Source organism: Neoarius graeffei, chromosome 18, assembly GCF_027579695.1.
Source record: "Neoarius graeffei isolate fNeoGra1 chromosome 18, fNeoGra1.pri, whole genome shotgun sequence".
Taxonomy (NCBI): Eukaryota; Metazoa; Chordata; class Actinopteri; order Siluriformes; family Ariidae; genus Neoarius; species Neoarius graeffei.
This window is the reverse complement of record NC_083586.1, coordinates 62,925,970-62,940,489: the sequence shown is the minus strand read 5'-3', so window position 1 is coordinate 62,940,489 and position 14,520 is coordinate 62,925,970. Positions and strand designations below refer to the sequence as shown.

The 14,520-nt window shown below is 40.5% G+C and overlaps 1 protein-coding gene across 1 annotated transcript in view; it reads left to right on the top strand.

The window, feature by feature from the left end:
- The window catches only part of LOC132866438 (complement C3-like), a 107,748-nt gene that overhangs the window by 84,942 nt on the left and 8,286 nt on the right, over nt 1–14,520 (top strand). The window contains exon 37 of the mRNA XM_060899198.1: nt 6,949–7,044. Within this exon, the coding sequence (XP_060755181.1) occupies nt 6,949–7,044 (96 nt within the window). The remainder of the gene's footprint in view (nt 1–6,948; nt 7,045–14,520) is intronic.

Sequence of the window (14,520 nt, the reverse complement as noted above, 5' to 3'; positions counted from 1 at the left end):
TAAAAAAATACATGACATCTCCAATCCTTCCCCCTTCCAACCTCATGGAACATACAGAGAGTCTTGTATGATGTGCTGTGGGTCCCTGCATTGGGTGTAGTTTTGAAAACAAGCTGGGACCCAGTATGCCTATGCCATTCTCTATTCCTGTGTTGATAAGAAATAGAAAACATAGAGCATATTTAACCCAGGGGGTAAACCAGTCTAGTCTCCTTCCTGTTTCAAAACAACATCAGAGTGCCAAAGCGGATATTACTTCTAGACTTTCTGTAAAGCTAGCTCTTCTGAACATTAGATCACTTTCAAACAAGTCATTTTTAATTAATGATCTTATCTGCAAACACAATCTTGATTTTTTGCTTCTAACTGAAACTTGGCTGGATCAAGCAAATAGTGCTACCCAGGGCCGCTGACAGCTTTGGCTGGGCCCGGGACAAAATGCTCTGAATGGGCCCCTCCCAACAATCCCCCCGGGCCAACCCACCTCTCTTATCCCAGTCTCTACTCACTCCAACCCTTAAATGACAGGTATTCAAAAACCATTCAACCGGTCAACAACCATTTCATTTTAGCATTTCAACATTTTTACAGTTTTAACATTTTAACATTTCCTTAGTCTGCAACTATTCAGGTGCGAAATGCAATGCGCCAGACTTTTGTTGTGCGTGCGTGCGTACTGTCCAGTGTGAAAAGCAGAGAAGAACACACCGCTCAAGAAACGGCGGGATATGATTGCGGGCTAATGTGAATATTCTTAGCTTCAATCAGGTATATGAAACACAATGTTATTAAGCCATTGTGGTTATGAAATGATTCAATGCCCTGTGCGTTTGATATGGTGTTCAGTGTGACTTGCTCTCCCCTCGTTTGTAACATGAATTGCGTGCCGCGCGTGCCTTGGTTGGAGTTACTTTACGGGGCTGGAAAAAGTTGGCTGTGTCTTACCCAGTGATGGGAATAATGGCGTTAGAAATAAACGGCGTTACTAACGGCGTTACTTTTTTTTAGTAACGAGTAATCTAACTAATTACTTTTTACATCGTTATAACACCGTTCCCGTTACTTACAATAAAATACTATGCGTTACTTTATTAAAGCTGTTCTCATCTGGCACGCTGCTCGTTCAGCCTTTCTTTACTCTGCTTTCGTGTGGGGCGGGGAGACACGAGACAACGGCACAGTAAGCCAATCAGAGTAGATTTGGACAACATACGTAGGTAGGCCACGCCTACTGCACTACTGCGCGCTCTTTCAATCGGAAGAGCCAGCGATGGCGAGCGGTCAGCCCAGCACTGCGCTTTCACATTGGAAATACAGCCATTACTTTTCATTACTTGAAATAAAAGGCAAGAGTGTTTACGTGCAATGCACATTATGTCGAGGAACAAAGCGTTTGTCCTCGTCAGTGGCCAGTAATTAGTAACATAATTTTAATAACTACAAAAATATATTACATTTGATAAATGTCTTCTCACATTGTCCCACAAAAATATTAATATAGTGTAGATAACATTACGAATTGGTTCTGTTAAGTGTCCATTTCAGTCATTAAACACATTTAACATTCACTTTTATTATGATTACACTAATTGAATTTGATTTTTTTGAGGGGGAACAAAATGTAACGGAATAATTACTTTCCCTGGCAATTAGTTACTTTTATGACAAAGTAACTCCGTTACTAACTCAGTTACTTTTTGGGAAAAGTAACTAGTAACTATAACTAATTACTTTTTGAAAATAACGTGCCCAACACTGGTCTTACCTGGCTCAGCTGCCCCACTGCCTTTGCTAGTACCTGCTGCATCATCCGAATCTTTTTTAAAATATTTATGCAGTGAGCCCCTGAGTCTCTTGGTTTCTTCCTCTCTTTTCTTTTCTTTTCTTTTCTTTTCTTTGGTCCTGACTTGTGCATGTTGGCAAATGGCACGCACGCTGATTGTCGAAGCGCTATGATCGAACGATGTCTCTTTTTTTTTTTTTCCCCCTTAATCAAAGAGTCAGACCAAACCATTTTTGCATTAGGGGTGGTAGGGGGTTCTTGACGCCTTTTTCAAAGACAACAAAGGCAAAAGATCTAGAAATAATTTATTGAATGCAAATATAGCACATTTCTCCCCCAAATCAACACATTTTGAAATGAAAAAAAAAATTTAATCGCAACTTCATGAGAGCCCAGTTCTGCCCCCCCCCCCATTCCTGGGCCCGGGACAACATACCCGTTTGTCCCCCCCTGTTGGCAGGCCTGGTGCTACCACCCTTATTGAAGCAGCTCCCCCAAATTTTAATTTTATGAATGCTACCCAACAGGGGAAAGGTGGAGGGATCGCAAATATATTCAAAGCCTCTTTTCAATGTAAACAATCCTCACTTGGTGATTTTACATCCTTTGAACACTTATGTGCACTTGTTACATGCTCTCCTAACATATTGTTATTAACTATTTACAGGCCTCCGAGACATTCAGCCAAAGTTTTTCTAGAAGAGTTTGGTGAACTGTTGTCAGTCATTTGCTTAGAGTTTGACTGTCTTATTATATCTGGGGATTTTAACTTGCATGTAGATAATCCTGAAAACACCTATGCCAGAGAACTACTTGCACTTATTGACAACTTCAACCTAGTACAACATGTACAGGGGCCGACCCACTCTCGTGGTCATACCCTTGACCTCGTCATCACAAAGGGTCTGTTTCTACTATTGTTGTTGACCTGGCCTTATCTGATCATTTCTGTGTTTTCTCTGATGTTTCTATGTCTCCTCACATTCAGAACAGCTCAACGACTATGGGTAGGAGAGTCATAAACGACAACACATGTGTTCTCTTCGAGCAAGCTCTCTCTTGGATCTCAACCAAGATGTCAAACTCTGTAGATGATTTACTGGAAATTTTTAATTTAAAAATGACCCAAATTATGGATGGCATTGCTCCATTCAAAATCAAGAGTCAATGACAAGCAGAAAGCTCCATGAAAGCAATACCCAGCTGTTAAATTGCTAAAGAGAGAATGTAGAAAGACTGAAAGAAAATGGCGTAAATCTAAACTTCACATCCATTATCAAATCCATAAAGAGATGCTTTGTAAATATAATTATGAAATTCAGAAAGCAAGACAGTCTTTCTTCTCCAACATCAACAGGAATATGAACAATGCCCGTGTGCTATTTTCAACAGTAGAGAAGCTACGTAACTAATCCCCCACCACAATTAGCACCTGAACTTCTCTCAGTTAATAAATGCAATGAGTTTGCATCCTTCTTCAAAGGTAAAATTGATAAAATACGGCAGAATATTGCTCATAATATATCTCAGTTGCAAATAATTGAAAAGCTGCAATCACCAGTGACACAGACAGACAACATCAACACAATGTCAGAATTTTGTTTAATTGATTACGAGACTCTTGAAAAAACTGTACAAAATCTCAGTTCCTCAACATCTGAATTGGACATTCTGCCCACCAACTTTTTTAAGTCTGTTCTTCACCTTATAATTACAGATGTGCTTCAGATCATAAATACATCCCTAGAGACTGGCATTGTTCCTGTGTCCCTGAAAAAAGCCATTGTAAAGCCCCTACTTAAAAAGAATAATCTGGATGCTTCAGTATTAAACAACTACAGGCCAATATCAAATCTACCATTCATCGGGAAAATCCTTGAAAAAATTGTCTTCAATCAATTAACTGCCTTCTTGATATCAAACAGCTGTTTTGATAACTTTCAGTCAGGATTTCGTGCCAATCATAGCACTGAAACAGCGCTGATTAAAGGGATAGTTCGGGATTTTTGACATGAATCTGTATGGCATCCCCATCAATAGTGTCGTGCAAACACACTGTCTTACCCCTGACAGCATCCTGCGAGTCCAGTTCTTGTCCAGTTTTGGTCCAGATGAAAGTAGTCCGGCAAGTTTGTTGGGGTCACGAAAGTAAAACGTTTTTCGTCTCAAAACAGTATGTGTTCAAAAGAGTGATATATTTGCATCACAAAACCGTTGCCAAATAAAAAGTCAGACCTCGAAATCGCTTGGCACTATTTTCTCTCCCTTCTTATCACTGCGCGCTGCCGGCTTCATCCAGCTGCGGCTCCAGCTTCAAGGATAAGCTGGAGCCGCATAAGTAGGAGTCCCGGCGGGTGGTTTGTATTCGATTCGTTTATATCCCGACCTTGTCAGCTGTCAGATTTATGTTCATGGACCCGGTAAGCTGGTAAATAATATATTTTTTTTCTTTACCAAATTCTAACAGAAAACGAGAGCGCCCGAAAGGGAAGCAGCAGTGGTAGTTTCTTTTTCCCTGCCATGGAAGCGCACTTGTATACTGAGGAGGAAAGCAATTTGCATTACAGCCGTGAGGCGGCTCGGCTCGGTTTTCCCTTTCGGGCGCTCTCGTTTTCTGTTAGAATTTGGTAAAGAAAAAAATATATATATTATTTACCAGCTTACCGGGTCCATGAACATAAATCTGACAGCTGACAAGGTCGGGATATAAACGAATCGAATACAAACCACCCGCCGGGACTCCTACTTATGCAGCTCCAGCTTATCCTTGAAGCTGGAGCTGCAGCTGGATGAAGCCGGCAGCGCGCAGTGATAAGAAGGGAGAGAAAATAGTGCCAAGCGATTTCGAGGTCTGACTTTTTATTTGGCAACGGTTTTGTGATGCAAATATATCACTCTTTTGAACACATACTGTTTTGAGATGAAAAATGTTTTACTTTCGTGACCCCAACAAACTTGCCGGACTACTTTCGTCTGGACCAAAACTGGACAAGAACTGGACTCGCAGGATGCTGTCAGGGGTAAGTCAGTGTGTTTGCACGACACTATTGATGGGGATGCCATACAGATTCATGTCAAAAATCCCAAACTATCCCTTTAAAGTTATAAATGACATGCGTCTTAATACTGATGCAGGCAAAACATCGGTCCTGGTGTTACTGGACCTCAGTGCAGCTTTTGATACTGTTGATCACAACATACTGCTATATCGACTTGAACACTGGGTTGGGTTGACTGGTAAAGTTATCGATTGGTTAAAATCATACTTAAAAGATAGAAGCTTCTTTGTTACCATGGGAAATTGTACCTCAACATCAGTGTCCTTGACCTGTGGTGTCCCCCAGGGGTCGATTCTTGGACCATTACTATTCAACCTTTATATGCTCCCACTTGGACAAATTATCAAGAACAACTCAATTTTGTATCACTGCTATGCAGATGACACCCAAATTTATTTTGCTCTATCACCTAATGATTATGCCCCCCTTGAATGTCTGTACCAGTGTATCGACCAAATCAACAACTGGATGTCACAAAATTTTCTTCAGCTGAACACAGATAAAACAGAAGTAATTCTATTTGGGAAAAAAGATGAAAGACTCAGGATTACCACTATTCTTGACACAAAGGGGATTAAAACAAAAGATATGGTTAAAAATCTTGGTGTTTTCATTGACAGCGAGCTAAATTTTGACAGTCACATGAAAGCAATCACTAAAGCGGCATTTTATCACCTAAAAAACATTTCCAAACTAAGAGGACTTATGTCAAAATATGATCTGGAAAAACTTATACATGCCTTCATCTCTAGTAGGGTTGATTACTGCAATGGCCTTTTCACAGGCCTGCCAAAAAAGACCATCAAACGACTTCAGGTGATTCAAAATGCAGCGGCTAGGGTTCTCACACAAACAAAAAGAACAGAGCACGTTACTCCAATTCTAAGGTCCCTTCACTGGCTTCCAGTAAGCTATAGAATTGACTTTAAAGTATTGCTGCTGGTGTACAAATTTCTAAATGGTACAGGGCCCAATTACCTCTCTGATATGTTGCAGCGGCCTAACCCAATCAGATCTACCAGATCGCAGCAGAAAAATTTACTGGTAAAACAAGTTGTTAAGGCGGCACGGTGGTGTAGTGGTTAGCGCTGTCGCCTCACAGCAAGAAGGTCCTGGGTTTGAGCCCCGGGGCCGGCGAGGGCCTTTCTGTGCGGAGTTTGCATGTTCTCCCCGTGTCCGCGTGGGTTTCCTCCGGGTGCTCCGGTTTCCCCCACAGTCCAAAGACATGCAGGTTAGGTTAACTGGTGACTCTAAATTGACCGTAGGTGTGAGTGTGAATGGTTGTCTGTGTCTATGTGTCAGCCCTGTGATGACCTGGCGACTTGTCCAGGGTGTACCCCGCCTTTCGCCCATAGTCAGCTGGGATAGGCTCCAGCTTGCCTGCGACCCTGTAGAAGGATAAAGCGGCTAGAGATAATGTGATGTGATGTGACAAGTTGTTAAAACAAAGTGTGGTGAAGCAGCTTTTAGCTACTATGCAGTACACCTATGGAACCAACTTCCAGAGGACATTAAAAATGCTCCTGCTGTTGGCAGCTTCAAATCTAGACTAAAGACCAAGCTGTTTTCAGATGCTTTCTGCTAACTGATTAATATTGTCATCTTTACATGTTTTAAACTTTCTTAACTTTTATAGTCTCTGCATGTTTTAAACTTTACTTAACTTTTATTCTATTTTATTCTGTTTTTTAACTGAATTTTTACTTCATTTTATTATATTATTTCTACTCTTGTTTAATTCTTATTATTTTTCTTCCCCATTTATTTTATGTAATTTTATTTTCTATTGTTTACTGTTTTGCTTTTACTTCTGTAGAGCACACTGAACTGCCACTGTGTATGAAATGTGCTATATAAATAAACTTGCCTTGCCTTACTTATATATGAAATATACCAACCAGTCTGCCTCATATATTCTGCATATTTTATATATTGTATTTGTACATACTGTAATCCACTCTGCTTTTCTTGATTCAATTAGTTTTCCTCCCCTCTCATCATCTCATGTACTGTATTTTGTTTTGCACATCTGTAGAGTGCCTCAGCTTTACAACAAGCATTTTGTGCACATACCAAACGTCAAACTTGATCTTGTGTTCTTTGTAGGGGAAAAATGTGTGAAATACTACCATCCTGTAAAGAAAGATGGAGCCTTGAACAGATTGTGCGAAGACCAGGAGGGTCTGTGCCAGTGTGCTGAAGGTACACACATTTACATCTCACAAATTCAATCAATAAAAACTAAGTGAATCAGGTTTAATGTCTGGAATCCTCATGACAGATTATAATGACAGTTTTAAAAAATGGATCAGATTTCAAAAGCTAATTGCATGTTTATATATATATATGTTTATATATATATATATATATATATATATATATATATATATATATATATATATATATATATATATTACACAGTGGTGCTTGAAGGTTTGTAAACCCTTTAGAATTTTCTATATTTCTGCATAAATATGACCTAAAACATCATCAGATTTTCACACAAGTCCTAAAAGTAGATAAAGAGAACCCAGTTAAACAAATAAGACAAAAATATTATACTTGGTCATTTATTTATTGAGGAAAATGATCCAATATTACATATCTGTCAGTGGCAAAAGTATGTGAACCTTTGCTTTCAGTATCTGGTGTGACCCCCTTATGCAGCAATGACTGCAACTAAACGTTTCTGGTAACTGTTGATCAGTCCTGCACACCAGCTTGGAGGAATTTTAGTCCATTCCTCCGTACAGAACAGCTTCAACTCTGGGATGTTGGTGGGTTTCCTCACATGAACTGCTCGCTTCAGGTCCTTCCACAACATTTCCATTGGATTAAGGTCAGGACTTTGACTTGGCCATTCCAAAACATTCACTTTATTCTTCTTTAACCATTCTTTGGTTGAACGACTTGTGTGCTTAGGGTCGTTGTCTTGCTGCATGACCCACCTTCTCTCGAGATTCAGTTCATGGACAGATGTCCTGACATTTTCCTTTTGAATTCGCTGGTATAATTCAGAATTCATTGTTCCATCAATGATGGCAAGCCGTTCTGGCCCAGATGCAGCAAAACTTGCCCAAACCATGATACTACCAACACCATGTTTCACAGATGGGATAAGGTTCTTATGCTGGAATGCAGTGTTTTCCTTTCTCCAAACAACATTTCTCATTTAAACCAAAAAGTTCTGTTTTGGACTCATCTGTCCACAAAACATTTTTCCAATAGCCTTCTGACTTGTCCACGTGATCATTAGCAAACTGCAGATGAGCAGCAATGTTCTTTTTAGAGAGCAGTGGCTTTCTCCTTGCAACCCTGCCATGCACACCATTGTTGTTCAGTGTTCTCCTGATGGTGGACTCATGAACATTAACATTAGCCAATGTGAGAGAGGCCTTCAGTTGCTTAGAAGTTACACTGGGATCCTTTGTGACCTCGCTGACTATTAAACACCTTGCTCTTGGAGTGATCTTTGTTGGTCGACCACTCCTGGGGAGGGTAACAATGGCCTTGAATTTCCTCCATTTTTACACAATCTGTCTGACTGTGGATTGGTGGAGTCCAAACTCTTTAGAGATGGTTTTGTAACATTTTCCAGCCTGATGCGCATCAACAACGCTTTTTCTGAGGTCCTCAGAAATCTCCTTTGTTCGTGCCATGATACACACTATGTATGTGTGCATGTGTGTGTATATATATATATATATATATATATATATATATATATATATATATATATATATATACACACACACACACACACTAGTGCATCTCAAAAAATTAGAATATTGGAAAAAAGTTCAATATTTTCCATCAGTTATTTAAGAAAGTGAAAATGTTATATATTATAGACTCATTGCACATAAACTAAAATGTTTCAAGCATTTTTCTACTTTAATTTTAATCAGTATGGCATACAGTACAAAAACATTAAAAAAAAACATCTCAAAATATTAGAATATTTCATTTCGAGTTTGAGTAAAACAGTATGAACACAGTGTATCTCTCGGTCTAGTTCAGTACACACAACCACAATCATGGGGAAGACTGCTGACTTGACTGTTGTCCAGAAGATGATCACTGATGCCCTCCACAAGGAGGGTAAGCCACAAAAGGTCATTGCTGAAAAGGGTGGCTGGAAAAGGTGCACAAGCAACAGGGATGGCCGCAGTCTTGAGAGGATTGTCAAGAAAAGTTGATTCAAGAACTTGGGAGAGCTTCACAAGGAGTGGACTGAGGCTGGTGTCAGTGTATTAAGACCCATCACGAACAGACATCTTCAAGAAAGAGGATACAACTTTCGCATTCCTAATATCAAGCTACTCCTGAGCCAGAGACAATGTCAGAAGTGTCTTATCTGGGCTAAGGAGAGAAAGAAATGGACTGTTGCTCAGTGGTCCAAAGTCCTCTTTTCAGATGAAAGTACATTTTGCATTTAATTTGGAAATCACAGTTCTAGAGTCTGGAGGAAGAGTGGAGAGGCACAGAATCCAAGGTGTTTGAAGCCCAGTGTGAAGTTTCCACAGTCTGTGATGATTTGGGGTGCCATGTCATCTGCTGGTGTTGGTCCACTGTATTTTATCAAGTCCAAAGTCAACACAGCCATCTACCAGGAGATTTTAGAGCACTTCATGCTTCCATCTGCTGACGAGCTTTTTGGAGATGCTGATTTCCTTTTCTAGCAGGACTTAGCACCTACCCACAGTGCCAAAACTACTACCAAATGGTTTGACCATGATATTACTGTGTTTGATTGGCCAGCCAACTTGCCTGACCTGAACCCCATAGAGAATCTATGGGGTATTGTCAAGAGGAAGATGAGAAACACCCGACCCAAAAATATAGATACGCTGAAGGCCACTATCAAAGCAACCTGGGCTTCAATAACACCTCAGCAGTGCCACAGACTGATCACCTCCATGCCACACTGCATTGATACAGTAATTCATGATAAAGGAGCCCCAACCAAGTATTGAGTGTATAAATGAATATACTTTTCAGAAGTTGGACATTTCTGTATTGTAAATCCTTTTTTTGATTGATCTTATGGAATATTCAATAATTTGAGATACTGGATTTCTGATTTTCATGAGCTATAAGCCATAATCATCAAAATTAAAACAAAAAAGGGTGACTGATTCATGGCGGTGCAGACGTGAATTTACTGAGCTCCACTTACCACTCATTACTTTAATGTTTTCTGGAGGCAAACTATGCTGAACTACGTTAAAACATCGACATCAGCAGTACCACACACCAGTGATCCCACCAAAGACGCTGAAAGTTCCCCGCAGAAGAAAAGATTCAAGGATTCATCGACTAGCATATTAAGAGCCGAGCTGGAAAGCGCCATCTTAGCAGGAGTGAAGCAAGCGCTAGCTGAACAGAGAACGGCGCTAAACACCATTGTCACCACCGCGGTCAAAGCCGCTTTGGATGATGTTCTTCTACCGCAAATATCTGACCTAAGACTTGAATTGAAAAGCACCAATGACACTTTAGCTACAACCACAGACCAAATCGAACAGCTTGAGAAATCTGTGAAGCGCGTTCAGTCAAGATGTGATTCTACACAGGCAGCGGCTAGGCAGGACAGGGACCAGGTCGCAGCTATGAGGATGGCAATCAACGAGCTACGCAACAAACTGGCTGAAATGGAAGACCGGAGCAGGAGATCTAATCTTCGTCTAGTCGGACTGAGTGAAGGTGCGGAAGGTGACAACTGCATCGCATTCTTAAAGAAAAACCTGGCCAAATGGATCCCTGCTCTCATGGGGCAAGACATCAGGATAGAACGAGCACACCGCGTATACGGCGACAAGTCCGACCGGCCTCATACAATCATATTCAAACTGCTGGATTACAATGACAGACAAGCCATCCTTAGCGGCGCGAGAGCAGTGCCTTCAGTTAAGCATGGCTCGGACACTCTCCGTTTCTTTCCAGACTTCAGTGCTGACACCACCAAGAAGCGAAAGGCTTTCACTGAAGTGAGGAAGAGAATCGAGTCATATGGGATCGAAACATTCCTCCAATACCCGGCCACCCTGAAGATCACTTACCACGGAAGACAAACACTGTGTCACTCACCAGCTGAAGCAGAGCAGTTCCTCCTCACCAACAACCTCACCTACGGACAGGCTGCCAGCACTACACCAAGAGGAAAGAGGGGCGCAGCTGTGGACGCCCAGACCTCCGAGATGGATAAAAACGTAGAACTCCAGATGGACACGCTCGAACAACCTGCCTTCACCGCTAGCAATGCTACTGAAGTAACATCTGTCTCTCCATCTAGCTAAGTCCGTGAGCTAGCTTAGCATATGGGTATCTGCGTTGACATTGAAAGGCTCTTGATGGTAAGCCGTTTTCTTTTTCTTTCTTGCCCCCTTTTTTTTTTTTAATGATACAGTGCTTTCATTTCGCGTTGTTGGATTCATCATCCTCGCAACGACATTACGACAATGGACTTTTTTGGTTGGCTTGTAGTAAGCTACAGTAATTTGTTTTATCATTCTATCGAAAAATGCAATATTAAGCCTATTTGCTTTCCTTTTCATTTCTCAACATAATGCCCATGTAACGAGTGGGGTGGGTGTGGGACTGCGCCGCTAGGAGGAGCCATGACTCAATGTTTTCTCTTTTTTTACTGGCCAAAGGGGCTTTTCAAACAGACTCCTTGCGGCTCGTATTTGTTTAGTGTGTCTGGCAGCTGTTAACTTTTTTCTTGTCTGGCTTTGCACGATGTCCGAGGGCAATTTTGTATTACTGTTTCTCAATCCTATGACACTCTTATTTAATAGACTAAACCATGTCTAGCTTAAATATTATATCCTGGAATGTGCGCAGTCTTAACACGCCTGTGAAGAGAACGCGATGCTTAGAGTTTTTGAACAGAAAATCAGTTTCCATAGCCCTAATTCAAGAATCCCACTTGAAAGAGGCAGATATAAATCGCTTTCAGAACAAGAATTATAAGTTGTTGGCATACTCTTGTGCTTCCAATAAGACAAAAGGTGTACTGATATTGGCTAAAAGGTCTTTGCAGGTAGCTATAAATTTAGCAGGTGGAGATGACCTTGGTCGTTTTGTCTATGCAGTTATCACAGTACACCACACCAAATACCTACTGTCAACTATTTATGCTCCAAATGACCCCGATCAACATTTTTTTAACAATATCATAGAAACGTTACTACAATTCAGTGACCACAATACCATCATAGGGGGGGATTTTAATGCATCCATTCATTTAGGATTAGACCGCTCTTCTAATACACCCAACTCATCTGCCTCTCTGTCCTCTTCTCTCCTAAATACTTTTGTTACAGAAATGAATGTAGTCGACCCATGGCGTATTCAAAATCCCCTTGTGAAAGAATACACTTTTTATTCATCATGACACAAATCATTTTCCAGAATTGATTATATTTTTGTCAGTACCCCCTTACTTCAGTGCTTCAATTCTATTGACATACTGCCTATCTTGATCTCTGACCACTCTCCCATTATTTGCACTATCACCCCTGTGTCCACAGCTGCCAAACCCTGCAGATGGCGCTTCAATGACTCATTGCTGTATGATAGAATGTTTCTAGATCAATTAAAAACAGGGCTTGTGGAATTCCTGGAACTTAATACAGAACAATGCCCTAACCTCCAGATGCTGTGGGAAGTTACAAAATGCTTCATACGTGGGTACTGTATTGCCTTTTCTTCAAAAGCTAAAAGACTTAAAAACATACGCTTTATTGACCTGGAGGAAAAAAATCAAGTCTTTGGAACATGAGCAGGCCCAATCGTTCTCAGATGATGCATGTCAAAAGTTAATGTCCTTGAAACTAGAATATAACCATCTGTCAATGTCCAAAGCTGAGTTTATTATTCATAGAACTAAACAGAAATATTACTTTCATTCAGATAGAACTAGTCACCTACTTGCATTGAGGCTGAAAGACTCAGAGTCGAAAGCGAATATAGATCTAATAAGAAATAAAGATGGAAAAATCGACACTGATCCCAGAGCTATTAATAACACCTTCAAAGAATTCTACTCCAAATTGTACTCTTCTGAGGTGGTCCTTGACAAAGATTCATGCAAAAAATTCTTAGAAAATCTTGACCTTCCTGTGCTCTCAGCAGAGGATCAAGAAATTCTTGAAAAACATATAACCCTAGAGGAACTGTATAAGGCAGCCAAGTCACTTAAAAAGGTAAAATCCCCAGGCCCCGATGGCATCCCGCCAGAATTATATCTGGCCGTCTGGGATTTGGTAGGTCCTCTCATACTGGGTTCCATGAATTATGCTATAGAACATGGTACCCCTCATCGAGATCAAAACACTGCACTTATTATTTTGTTACAGAAGAAAAATAAAGATCCATTAGATTGCTCTAGTTACTGCCCCATATCTTTAATCAATAGTGATATCAAAATTCTAGCTAAAGCTTTGGTCTCCCGTATTGAGCTCATTATGGATAGTCTTATACATTATGACCAAACTGGGTTTCTTAGAGGGCGGCTAGCCTCCGACAATATGCGCCGCCTACTACACATTATCGAACACGCTCACACATATCCCAACACCTGCACAGTTTTTTCCCTAGACGCGCTCAAGGCTTTCGACAGACTTGAACTTGACTACTTATGGACTGTATTGCATCACCTTGGTTTTGGCCCCAAGTTTATAGGTACTATCCAGACTCTTTACAAAAATCCTACAGCCTCCATTTCAACAGGCACTAAACATTCTGCACCCTTCCCACTCCGAAGAGGATGCCGTCAAGGCTGTCCTCTATCACCTCTCCTTTTTGCTCTGTCATTGGAACCATTAGCACAGGCCCTTAGGCAAAGTCCAGTTATTTCCCCTGTTATATTGTATGGTTCACATCATCACGTATCATTGTATGCAGATGACATAATTTTGTACCTATCCAACCTAAATGTATCTATACCAAGCGTGTTAGAATTATTTAATGAATTTAGTACTATGTCAGGTTACAAAATTAATTGGGATAAATCATCTCTAATGGCCCTTAATACCATCTCACAACACATCAGCCTCCCTACCAACATTGTATTTACTAAATCATTCACTTATCTTGGAATTAAAATAACGGATTCTTTGCCAAAGATCATCCATATGAACTTCAGTGAGATGAGTCAGAAGATAAAACTTGATCTGCAGCAATGGACTAATCTTAAAATCTCAATGCAAGCTAGAATCAGTACAGTCAAAATGAATGTTCTACCAAGACTTAACTTTTTGTCTTTTATGATCCCATGCATACCGCCTCCAAAATATTTTGAAGATTTGAACTCAGCAGTATCTAAATTCATCTGGAATGGCAAACAACCTAGGTTGCATTTTTCAGTCTTGCAACGCACAAAATTAGATGGGGGGCTTGCACTTCCTAATTTTAAACTTTATTTCTGGGCATTTCAAATCAGAGCTATGTGCACTTGGGCAGACCCTGAAAGTGCAGTACCATGGAGAAGTATAGAATCTGCTCTAGCGCATCCCCACAGGCTCCAAGATTTACCTTTCACAGGGGTTGGGCATCGTAAATCTTATACTAAATTGGGTAGTATTGTTTCATCAACATTAGCTGCCTGGAATAGTGCTGAAAAAGCATCGGGTCTCTCAAAGAAATTATTTACACAATCACCGCTATGGAATA